Source organism: Lactuca virosa, chromosome 4, assembly GCF_052849685.1.
Source record: "Lactuca virosa cultivar CGN04683 chromosome 4, Lactuca_virosa_CGN04683_v6, whole genome shotgun sequence".
Lineage (NCBI taxonomy): Eukaryota > Viridiplantae > Streptophyta > Magnoliopsida > Asterales > Asteraceae > Lactuca > Lactuca virosa.
The window spans coordinates 50,737,267-50,749,853 of record NC_136429.1 but is presented as its reverse complement, the minus strand read 5'-3'; the positions used below and the strand labels follow the sequence as shown (position 1 = coordinate 50,749,853).

The 12,587-nt window shown below is 36.1% G+C and overlaps 2 protein-coding genes across 3 annotated transcripts; both read right to left on the bottom strand.

The window, feature by feature from the left end:
* Positions 1-282: 282 nt before the first annotated feature.
* Positions 283-1,957, bottom strand: LOC145104041 (basic peroxidase-like). 2 transcript variants are annotated; one of them, XM_079041329.1, is made up of 5 exons: positions 1,848-1,957; positions 1,509-1,711; positions 1,147-1,326; positions 864-1,029; positions 283-757 (listed from the first exon to the last, which is right to left on the bottom strand). In XM_079041329.1, exons 2-5 carry the CDS (start codon positions 1,704-1,706, stop codon positions 369-371), a joined length of 933 nt encoding a protein of 310 aa, XP_078897455.1. In that variant the 5' UTR covers positions 1,707-1,711; positions 1,848-1,957; the 3' UTR covers positions 283-368. The 2 variants fall into 2 exon arrangements, with proteins under 2 accessions (XP_078897455.1, XP_078897454.1); XM_079041328.1 differs by having other exon boundaries at positions 1,796-1,905.
* A 3,806-nt stretch (positions 1,958-5,763) lies between these two features.
* On the bottom strand, positions 5,764-7,213 carry LOC145104434 (uncharacterized). The gene is made up of 3 exons (XM_079041684.1): positions 6,981-7,213; positions 6,465-6,832; positions 5,764-6,305 (listed from the first exon to the last, which is right to left on the bottom strand). The coding sequence occupies exons 1-3, from the start codon at positions 7,211-7,213 to the stop codon at positions 5,764-5,766; spliced, it is 1,143 nt and encodes a 380-aa protein (XP_078897810.1).
* Between the last annotated feature and the right edge of the window lie 5,374 nt (positions 7,214-12,587).

The following is a 12,587-nucleotide window of genomic DNA, read 5'->3' as shown; positions in this document are numbered from 1 at the left end:
TAGCAGATGAATTGGTCGATGATGATGATTAAGAGACATGGGAAGGGTGAAGGTAACGGGTGGGACCCATTTGTTTTAATAAATAAATAATTAACAAATTAAAAAAGAAATAAAAAGGGTAATACAATCTATTTAGATCGGGGACTAAACGCACAAAAAAAATACATGTTAAGGACCGTCCGAGTCCAAGTTAAGAAAAAGAATTAGGGACCAAACACACATTACCTAAACCATAGGGACCATTTGCATAATTTACTCTAAGAATAAATAAAATGAAGAAAATTCTTATAGTACGTAGTGGATAGTTTTATTACTTGTGGTTGAAATATTATTATACATCGATCATTACGTACATCACTTCTTCTTTCTTAATTGAGAGCAGTGCAAAGAGTCCTTATCTCCCCATTAGCACCGGTAAGGGGATCAAGGTCTCCCATCCTAACCATCGCTGCAGCAAAATCAGATTCAAATAAAGCAGGGTTGTCGACGTACTCTTGTACGATGCTATCAGTTGAATCTCCATTAAACAGTGCCTGGTCTGATGTTAGAAGACCCCTTCTTTCCAAAAGATTCCTGAAGTAGTTGACGTCAAATGTATTTGGTGTCACCAAATCAAGTCGCTCCAAGTTCCCGTCGCCTCCAGTCTGTGGACAGTTGGTCCTAAGGTTACTAGCAAATTCAGGATCTATGTTTGAGTCGTTGGCGTATATCCTTGCCCTAAACGTAACGCATCTTGCTTGCCCTATTGTATGAGCCCCTGCATGACAACAAGTATATATTATGTAACAAACATGTTTTCATTAATTTCATCTGCCAGGAAGATATATTTAATTAAAATATATATAGATGCAAGTGATCATTACCTGAAAGAGCAACCATGTCTCTTACGCTGAGTGACTTTTGAGCAAAGATTGGAATGAGTACATCTAAACCCATACTACCTAATGGAAGAATATTGTTAGCTTCATCTGGGTTTGTTGTTAGAGAATCTCTTCTTCCAAGCCTTACTGACCATGAAGGACCACCCACCTACGTATTAATTTCAGACATAAAAAAACTAATTAATTTAATTACCAGTGGAAATTGCAGATTCTATGAATCTTTATTTATGTACATCATATATATAAAGCTTTTGCTATATATTACCTCTACAGAAGCATCACGAGCAGCGACAGCAAGTATATCTGCACAAGAAACAATGCCAGGACATACGCTCTCGACAGCAGCTTTTGCATCATCTATAACTTCATAGCCCCTCACACCTCCGTTCCTAAATGCATCCTTCTCACTTGGGGCAACTTCTAGTAATATGGATGCATCACAACCCTGCAAAATTGACCTGATTAATTAAAATCCGCATGTTCTTACATCTGATGTATAAATATATAGAAGCACCATGCATATATGCATATATAGAAGAAGTGCATATGAGAGAGAGAGAGAGAGAGAGAGAGAGAGAGAGAGAGAGAGAGAGAGAGAGAGATATTTAATTAAGAAACAAAATGAACCTGAACGAAACAATCGTGAAAATGAAGGCGAATGAGAGAGGCTGCCATGCGACGGTCACTTGTCACCGCAGCACCAATAGAAGTTCTAATAGTGCTGAGTGCATTAGGGCATGTGTCATCGTAAAAGGTGGAAGAAACCTGAGCTTTGCATGGTATGTAATTCAGTGAGAGAAGTAAACTGAGTATGGGAATCAACATAGTTACTGCAAAAGAAAGAAGAGAAAAATGCTTTAGTCTCTTCTTTTTTATGACTGTGTAGCTTAAAAGATTTGACAAAGAACAATCACCGATCGATACATATATATACTGCAAAAGAAGGGACATGCAAGTAGGATATACTTATCCGAATACATTTGACGAGGTCTGGCCTTGAGCTATTTAATCCATTAAAATGCTCGATTGCATTATTTTGAAAGTCCCTCTCGAAGCTTGATAGAAGAAGAAAAGTATTTGCTCGTGACAAATGCAATCAACTCATGCATTAATTGCATTACGTAACCATTTTTAGGAGTTTTCGTGTTTTAAAAAACTTATATTGCTTTTTCTGGAAACGCAAATCTACTTTAATAAATGAAAAATAATTTGTTACATGTCACACTATCATTGATTTGACCACATATCATTTTATGGTTATTTTCAATTAAACTTTTTCAACATGGCATTTTGTGGTTTTTTTCATTTTATTAAAATCTACATAATATTTAAATGTAATAATTGCAATAAATTTAATAATAAATGCATATCAATTTCAATAATTGATTTTCCTTCTATTTTGAACATTTCTAATTTAAAACTTCATTAGTTTCCTTTGTTTATTTATCTAAATTATTTGTTTAAATTAAAAAAAAAACATCTTAATATTAATAATTCAATTCTTATAATCTCAAACTTTTTTAAATGTTTAGAATTTTCATATTTTTTTTAAATGAACTCATGTAATACATGGGTCTTACACCTAGTGTATATATATATATATATATATATATATATATATATATATATATATATATATATATATATATATAGAGAGAGAAATGGTTCAATTGAGAAAAAAAAGGTTGAGAATGAGGGAATCATTCGCAGCCAATCATTTAATATAAGCATAAAAAGACACGGTGACAAACTTGTAAATATGATAATAACCTTCAATCTCAAATACGTAACTGTAGAGAATTAGATAACAGTTCAAACACATTCCTAATCGATCGTTCATCATCCAAATTTCTCCTCCAACCTTCAACAATCTTCCAGATTTCTTCAATTAAACCATCATCAACGTCATCCAATGTTAATCAATCGTCGATCTTCGTCAATAACACATTTATCAACACCATTCAACAGTTGACAACAAAAATTCGTTTTTGGTTCTTTTAATCCAACCTTCAATTCTGCTTGAATACGATCAGATCTTCAACATCTACGATTAATTATACTCCCAGCGTCATTAGATCAACATTATCGATAATCAACAAAAAATCCACTTCATATCATTCATTCAACATCGATCATCAAATAAAACTTCAAAATTAAGGTTAGAAAATGATCAAATCGTTTTTTTTTTTCTGAAAAATTTCATATAATTCTCTATTAATCTACTATTTTGTAAGATTTAAATAGTCAAAGTATCATGTTTTTAACATTTTTAAAAAAAGTTAATTTGTATGCACTCTAACTGTTTGATTAAATGCATAAACTAAATTACCACGTTATATTCACATATAAATATGTTTTCTCACCTGAATCAGTATATGATTATTAAAACAAAAAACAAATATGCAAGTCTGTATGTTATTCATATGTTAATAACATATAAAAATTATATATATTTGTGAAAACACCTTGTAATATTCATATGCGAATATATTGTGTAATATTCATAAGTGAATATATCATCTAATATTCATAAGTGAATATATTATGTAATATCCACATGTGATATACCATGTAATACTATGTAATATTTACATATGAAAATATCATCTAATATTCATAAGTGAATATATCATCTAATAATTACAAGTGAATAACGATATCATCTAAAAATCTAATGTATTTTTATTCACTTATGAATAACGATAACTGAAAATATTAAAAAAAAAATTATTTTATCTTAAAACTATATCAATATGGATGTCTATTTGTAGAGAATAAAAAATCATGAATTTTGGTATATTTAAAATCATTTTTCGATAAAAATAGTTTTTTAAAAATTAAAAAAACAAAAAATAACTATGTTTTTGTATATATTAAGGTAATGATTAGCATAGTTTAAGGAAACATGTTTTGTTGGAAAACACATGTCTATTTCTTTCCCATTTCCGCTGGTACAACGGAGACTTTTGCGGCAAAAATAAATGAGTGGTTGAGAATGATTCCCCCATTCTCAACCTTTTTTATTTTCTCAATTGAACTTATCTCTCTCTCTCTCTCTCTCTCTATATATATATATATATATATATATATATATATATATATATATATATATATATATATATATATATATATATATATATGAAAATAAAAGTCACATGATTAGCAAGTAACTAGATCATGGGCAGAGTACAATAGCAAAATGAGGATTACAAAATAATTAACATAATGGGGAAATACTCTATTCGATCCACCTACATTCATTCATCTTTGTTTTGAATTTAAACCATAAATAAGTTTGGGAAATCACCTCGTCAGCAATCCTTGCAGGGTTTGTGTGTATTTTCTTGAAAACCAAATTGTTCATGGCTAATCATAAACACCATAGAAGAGCGTAACACACCGCAATCAGCCTCTCCTTCTTTCGTGGACAATTTCCCTATGTAGCAGCAAAGTTGAGGAAGTTTGTGACCTTATCGAAATGAGTATTCGATACACCACACCATCTTAGTATCCATTAAAACAACGAATTTTGAGAGGAATTACCTTTGACCAGTTTATCTTTATACCAATGTGAGGGATAATATTGGTGTCAATTTTATTACGAAGAGTGCTAACTGAGTAATTTCCATCGGGGTGAGGGTGAAACGAAAACCATTCTGCACAGGTTGAGTATTAACCCCCTGAATCATTAAACACAAATTTCCCAGATCATTCGCGATTTCCTCATCCATAGCTTGCGTCTTCCACCTTCATGAGAACCCGGAACTATTAATTCTGTCAGAAACTAAGCATAGCTTAGCCGATTCCAATTCGTATAAGTGAGGAAACCTTTCTTGTAATGTTAAGGGACCACACCATCTATCTTTCCAAAAAAGAATGTTAACATTCGATCCAGGAATTAATGTAAACAACTCATGATAATTAATATCGAATTCAGGGAGAGTTTTGATGGCTTTGGCAATGTTTCTCCATACGCTACCCAACGAGATTTTTGCAATATTCGTTACGGGCATGCGTTTTAAGTTATGGATACTTGTTAAGCACTCTCTCCATAAACCACCACTTTTCTCTCTAAGTCTCCACCACCATTTCGTGAGTAGAGCAATATTTTGAGCTTTTAACGTCCCTACTCCAAGTCCTCTGTTTTTTTTAATGCAACAACTTTCGACCATGATACCCAATGTATCTTTGAACCGGTATCACTCCCACTCCATAAGAACTTCCTTCTCATTTTCTCAAGTTTGTCGATGATTCCACTTGGGGCTTTGAACAAAGAAAAGTAATAAGTGGGAAGGTTGTTAAGTACTAATTTGATCAACAAATATCTACCTCCAAAAGATAAAGTTTTTGCCTTCCAAGTTGAGAGACGGGTTTGAAATTTATCAATTATCGGTTTCCAATTCTTTTTTAACGGCATATTTACCCCCACCGGGACTCCGAGATAAGTGAAAGGTAATGAGATTTTAAGGCATCCAAGTACTTTTGCTTGACTTTGAAGGTCGGAATCTGTGATTCCCATGCCCAATAAACGTGATTTGTGAAAGTTGACTTTTAATCCGGAGCATTTATAAAAGCGTTTCAGAATTCTTGCTGGATTTTTGATATTGTAATTACTCCACTTGCCCATAAAGATTGCATCGTCGGCATAGAATAAGTGGGATAGGATTGGACCACTATGTGGTAGGTTGATACCATGGACAAGGGATTTCTTCAAAGCACTCTTAATAGCAACATTTAAGCCTGCCATTGCAATTATAAAGAGGAACGATGATAATGGGTCACCTTGTTGTACTCCTTTGGTGATAGAAAACTCGTTCGTGGGTGATCCATTTTTAAGAACAGAGGCTCTAGCAGAAGAGAGACAGCCGTGTATCCATCCCCTCTATTTTTGACTGAAGCCCATTTGATCCATGATTGAGTCAAGATAGGCCCGATTTAATGAATCAAATGCTTTTTCGAAATCCACCTTGAATAAAAAGATCTTTTCTTTTGCTTTTTTAGCCCAAGTGCAAATTTCATTTATGACTAGGGGACCCTCAAATATATTTATTCCTTCGATATATGCATATTGGACTTCATCGACCACAGTTCCTACCACTCGTTTGAGTCTTGATGCAAGAATTTTAGCCACAATTTTGTACATACGACCTATTAGACTAATAGGCCTGTAGTCACCAAGATTCAATGGGTATTTAACTTTAGGAATGAGTGTAATAAATGACGACTTGCACCCCATAGCAAACATGCCATAAGATTCAAAATATGCAACAAATCGAACGATATCATGTTTCATTAGGTCCCACTTATTTCTCAACGCCTTGAATGTATATTCGTCTGGGCCTGGTGATTTGTCCCCGCCACAACTCCATATTGCATGTTTTATTTCCTCTAGTGAAAATAGTGAATCAAGAAATTCACTCTGATCTAAAGATAAAATTTTAAAATCTTCATTGATCAGTTTTGGTCTCTCTCACAAGTTTTCGTGAAATTTATTGGCAAAAAATTGGAAGGCTTCATGTTTGATATCTGCTGGTTCAGTACACCACTCCCCATTGATTAGTAATCCATATAGTCTATTTTTACGATTCTTGCTCTTGATCATGTTGTGAAAGAAGCATGTATTCTCATCCCTGTCCGTTAACCATCTAATTTTTGCTTTTTGTTGAATATCTATTTTAGCAAAGTTCTCTAATTCACAAATTTTTCTTTTACAATCCCTCCTTTCAGATCGTTTGGCCTCTGTTAAGATTCTCGTTTCAGCCGTTTCTTCAAGGTCCTCCACTCTTTTCCTTAATTGAACAAGCAAGTTTGATTCTTTCATCAAGTTTATGTTCCTCCATTTGTTGATGACCTTCCTGACATGGCGAAGTTTTGCTTTTAGGAACATATCAGGTGTGCCAAAACCCATGAAGGAGTTCCAAGCGTTTGTGAAAGTCATGTCAAAATCGTCCCTGTGTATTTAAGAATTAAAGAATCGAAAAGGGGAAGGGCCAAAATCTTGATTTGCTGGCTTCAGGACAGAGGAGTGTGATCAGAGTGTTCTTGTGGCAATGCAATTATCATGGTAAGGGGTTGTTGGGCAATGAACTTCGCACAAACCAAATATCGATCCAATTTCTCAGCTTAATCCCGTCATCACACATATATGTGAAACGTTTCCCACCTAGTTTGGGTTCTTGAAGACCAGCCATTGCAATGAACTTGTTAAAATCTGCAGCAGTGGATTTACAAAACCTGGAGTTAAATCTTTCATCCTCGTTCCTTACAGCATTAAAATCCCCAATGAATATCCAGATTCCATCTATGGTTCTTTTTAGATTAAGCAGATCCATCCAAAGTTTCTTTTGTCTCCAATTGATTTTGGTCCATAAACATTAACGTTGGTTGTGACACCAGGGACTCCAATCCACTGACCTGATATTGCTAGGAAATTCTTGGATGAGAAAGATTTTGTTTTCACGAATACATGTGGGTCCCATATGCTTATGATGCCCCTGATCTGCCAACTGGGTTTACGAACTTCTTCAAGCCTTTTCGCATAATAGGCTTCATCCTTCACTTTCTCTTTCTTGTCCTATTTCTTCCTCAACATACAATCTTTATCAAGATGATTGTGACCATTACAATAGTTACAGTTGTACCCCGAATCACCCTTTAACTTCATCTCAACTTTCTTCTCTTCTTCTTTCTTCTCAACTTTCGAAACTCCTTTCTGACTTCTACGAACATTCGTCATCGGCTTCTTCTCCAAGTTGTTCTTGAAATTTCCACTTATTGGCTTCTTGTAAACCTTTTTCACCTTATTAGTCGAGTAATAGGCAACATCTTCATCGTTAGAATTAAGAAGAAAACCTTCTTCACCTTCTTTCGCATCATCTTCAGACTCTTCTTCCTTCTCATTTGTTTTGGACACTAACGCCAGCGTACCTCCAAAGTTCATCTTGTTTTCTTCAGCAATCTATATCACCTCCGATTCGTGCGTTTTCAGAATGTTATACAGATTCGATAACGAATATGTATCAAAATTCGCCTATGTCTTTATCATCATACACACGTTTCTGCATTCTTTAATAAGTCCGTAAACAAAAGTGAGATTAAATTCCAAGGTTGTACGAATCACTCCATACCGATTGCATTTGAAGATCAAATCATTTAGCCTGTCATAGTATGCCTTAATACTCTTATTCTCATTTTGCTTAAACTCTTCAAATTCAGACAAACACTTCTTCACAGAACTCTTCTTCGTTATTTCGTTGCATTGATACTTTTCTTTCAAAGTATCCCAAATATCCTTTGTTGTTGGGAAAATTCAAATGTAATTGTAAACGGTAGGGGGAAGAGCTCCTCACATTTCATAGAGACACATTTTTTTGTTGTTTGCTTTCTTCTTATTCCCTTGCGCAAACATATCCTCAACTGCTCCAGTGTTACCAATGGCTTGAAACAAATCAGCATGATAAGGTCCAGTCTCGATCGATCTCCTGAGATCCTCATCGATACCATTAAGGTAATCCTCCATGCGATCAGGCTACTGATCATAGTAATCTGGGACTAGCATCAAGATCTTGGTTGCAGATCCAAGTAGAGATTTGCCATCAGATTCAATGAAAAGAAGAATTTCTTGAAGATAAATGAATTTATTACTAGATCGAATAACAAAAATGGATGCATAATCGATTAATCACAATCGATTACAGAAAGAATTATGTTTCTATCTTGCGGAAAGATTGAATCGGACATAACGACTCAATCAGACAGAAACGTGAAATAATTCTTCAATCGATGTAATGATTCCTACTCTAATACCAAATTATATTTTGTTTGAAATGTGTTTAAGTCAATCGATTATGAAAAGCGGGTAAGAAGACATAGATCTAAATACGATCTGGTTTTCAGCTTAATAAATCTGGAAGAGTACAGAGAGAAAACGAGTAAAAAATGGTAAAGTCTAATGCTAAAGTTCTTACACTATACTATAAGTACTTACCCTATTTATAGGGTACTCACGGACCAAAAAATATAAGGACTAAACATCACAATACAAAAATTATAGATGCCTTGTAAATAGATTAAGACAACGAAGTCACATGGACATTCGCTTTTTACAGACACTTTCGATTAAAGATCCTACAATTTGACTTCTCACAACAACTTTTGACCTAACAAATGTTGTATTATGCCAGAACTCTGCCTAGTGGCAATGCACACTGGTACCAAGATTTGGGGTTTCCCCTGATGAAGTAGCGAAGGTACAATTCCAAGGATTTGTTGGTGATTTTTGATTGACCATCTAATTAGGGGTGGTAGGATGTGCTTCTACATAGCATATTACCTTTGAGACGGAATAGCTAGTTCAAAATTTTGCTCATGAAGATCCCGTCACGATCTGATACTATAAACACTAAAAATCCATGAAGGTGCACCATTTTCTTTAAAAACACTTCAGCCATCCCTACTGTAGTAAAATGATGTTTTAGGGCTAAGAAATGTGGATATTTACTCAATTGGTCCACAACCACCAACATTGTATCGAACCCGTAGGAACATGGCAATCCTTCCACAAAGTCCATTGTTATTTCTTCCCATACTTGAGATGGAATGGTTCCAATAGTCCAGTACTGGGAGTGGTTAAGGCCTTTTGTGTTTGGTAAGTACTGCATTATCGAACATAATTTTGAACCCTTTTTTCATTTCAACCTAATACCATTCCAATGCTAATCTATCGTAGGTTCGTAATTCCCCCGACTGGCCACCCACCACCGAATCATGGAACTCCTTAAGGAGTTTAGGGAATAGGGTTGATTTGTGAGGTATAACTAACCTCCCTTTATACAACACCCGATTGGCTATCACCGTGAAATAGCATGCACCTTTCCGGATTCTGTTATGTCTTTATGCACCTGTTGGACGAGAGATCAACCTCAATTTCCTTCCACAAGCTCTCCTCCGACATGATCCAAGAAGGAGTGATCATACATAATTCGGTAGTGAAATTGAACGCTCATGACAAGGCGTCAACTACCTTATTGGAGGCTCTTGGTTTGTAATGAATTTCGAAATCATAATCGAGTAACTTATACATCTATTCCTGATACTCTTATCCCACATATCTTTGTCCATTAAATACTTGAGACTCTTCTTAGCGGTGCGTATGGTGAAGTGTCATCCCATTAGGTAATGTCTCCACTTCTTAACTGCAATCAAAATCGCCATAAGTTCCTTCTTGTAAATAGGTTTGAGTCTATTTCTGGTCCCGAGCACTTGACTATAGAAGGCTATGGGGTGATTATCTTCTGTGATAACGACCCGAATTTCCACATGCGAAGCATCTGTCTCTAACACAAAGTCTTTTGTAAAGTCATGCGTTACCAATATCGGTGCATGAATCATGGCATTCTTGAGAGCTTTAAAACTCTTGGTAGCTTGTTCATTCTACTAGAAACATTCTTTTTTTAATTAGTCATTTAATGGAGCTACAATTGTCGCATACCATGCGATGAAATTCTAGTGTGTCCCAAATACCCCTGAAATCCCTGATGCTTCTTGGTATATGCCATGCTTTAATGGCTTGTACATTGTCTTCATCTACCGCCATCTCTTGTTGAGAGATGATGTGCCCCATATATGCTAACTTTCCCTTTCCAAATTCACATTTTTTTTGGGTTAGCATAGATTTGGTGGTCTGTAAGCAGTTGTAAGACAATCTCCAAGTACTCTACGTGCTTTGTTTTATTAGGGCTGTAAACGAGGATGTCATAAAAAACCAACACAAACCTTTGCAAATATGGTTTAAATATCTCATTCATCACCGACTGAAAGGTCGTCGGGCAGTACGTAAGCCCGAAGGGCATGACCAGAAACTCGTAATGACCTTCGTGTGTACGAAAAGCTGTTTTCGGTATGTCTTCTTCTTTCATGCGTATTTGGTGGTACCCCGATTTCAAATCCAACTTGGAATAGACTCTCGACCTGTGTAATCCATCCGGTAATTAGTGATAATTTTGTCTATCATTGGAATAGGAAACTTGTCTTTGACGGTTACCTTATTCAAGTTCCTGTCATGAATTCAAAACCTCCATGAATCATCTGTTTTTTTTAAACTAACAACATCGGGCTCGAGAACGGGCTCCTTGAGGGTTGTATGACTCTCGAACATATCAAATCCTTGAGTAGTCTCCCATTTTCTGACTTCTAGTTATGAGAGTATCGATAAGGTCTAAACGATACAGGTTATGTACCTTCCTTGAGGGTGGTTGAGTGTTGTTGATTCCGATGTGGGGAAAGGTCACCCTTCCATTTGAAAACCTGGTGGTACTGTTGAAGTAAGGGTGTTAAGAGTTCGGGACTGGAAACATCTTGTTGCTCTCCTACTTCACTTGTAAGATGAGAAAATTGTAACAAGTATTCCTCTCCCACTGACCCAATGGTATGCATCATTGTTTTTAGGGTTAGCTTGGCACGATCGAGAGATGAATCTCCTTTGAGTGTAATGGTTTTCCCATCGACGTTGAACTTCATGATATGTGTCCAACTGGTGATCCACTGGCCCTAATTTTTTCTAACCACTGGATTCACAATATCACATACGCACTACCTAAATATAAGGGAAAAAATTCTTCTTTGATAACCACTCCATGTAAGCTTAAGGAAACTCATTCACACTTCCCTTTTCTTCTTACAACAATTTGGTGCCTATTGCCACTTCGAACCCTTCTGATGGGATCACTAGAGCTTAAATTTCTCGACCAAAACTAAGGCTCGGAAATTATGGGTGGAACACGGGTCAATCACCACCACCACTTAATCATTAGTCAACCTTCCTAGTAATTTGAGGGTTTTAGGGTTAGCTTTTCCCAAAACTGAATTCAAACAAGTTCCCGATAGGCTGGTTACCTCTGAGGCTTTTTGTTCTACTTCCAGATTGGATTCTTCCTCACACTCTGATTATGGCTGGCTCTTTCCTCCCGTGTGAGGAGAACACAAACACTGAGCTCTCGATGCCGACATCTACGACATGCGCTCCACTTGTCGTCACACCTGAAACAAAACCCTTTTTCTTGCATGTACTAGAGCTCGTTATCAGTTAAACGTCAAACTTTGTTACTTGCTTTTACTTGAGACTGTGAGGGTGAATTTGACGTTCGCGGTGAAAAGAAGGTGGTTTTGATGGGAGTGATTAAAGGAGACTTGTATATTACCCCGGTTGATGGAGTCGGTTTCGGAATGGTACCAGAGTTACTTATCAAAATTAGGCCTCTTTTCTTGCTTTATTGGGCCTTTATCTTGTCATCCACCTTAATGTCTAAGCGCATGATCCACTGCGTAGGGTTCAAGAAGTCTCACATCTGACCTAATCTTCGGATTCAATCAATTGATGAATTTCCCCATGGATATGTCGTCTGGTACGTTGTTCAGCAGTGCCATTAACTCGATGAAACTTCGTTGATATTCCAACATCGATCCCACCTAAGACATTGCTAGCCATTACTCGTGCAATGTTTCGGCATTTGACGGACGGAACTGCCAGAGGAGCAAAGATTTCAACTCCTCCCATCGCAATATCGGTCTCCTATGGAGTTCCAACTGAAATCACAGGAGAGCGTCACCCACCAAAGCCACGACGACAACCTCAATATTGCCTTCCTCCGATAAATGATAAAACTTGAAATATGTTTATGCCCATAGAACCCATCCATCGTGGAAATT

Excerpts from the sequence above, each read along its gene's own strand:
- LOC145104041 (XM_079041328.1), bottom strand. The coding sequence starts at position 1,832 with ATGTCCCTTCTTTTGCAGTATATATATGTATCGATCG. Across the intron at positions 1,030-1,146 it reads CTCGTGATGCTTCTGTAGAG|GTGGGTGGTCCTTCATGGTC; the intron begins GTAATATATAGC and ends ATTAATACGTAG. Across the intron at positions 758-863 it reads AGACATGGTTGCTCTTTCAG|GGGCTCATACAATAGGGCAA; the intron begins GTAATGATCACT and ends GTTGTCATGCAG.
- LOC145104434 (XM_079041684.1), bottom strand. The coding sequence starts at position 7,213 with ATGGATCTGCTTAATCTAAAAAGAACCATAGATGGAATCTGGATATTC. Across the intron at positions 6,833-6,980 it reads AGAAATTGGATCGATATTTG|GGACGATTTTGACATGACTT; the intron begins GTTTGTGCGAAG and ends TTAAATACACAG. Across the intron at positions 6,306-6,464 it reads CATGATCAAGAGCAAGAATC|ATCAGAGTGAATTTCTTGAT; the intron begins GTAAAAATAGAC and ends TTTTATCTTTAG.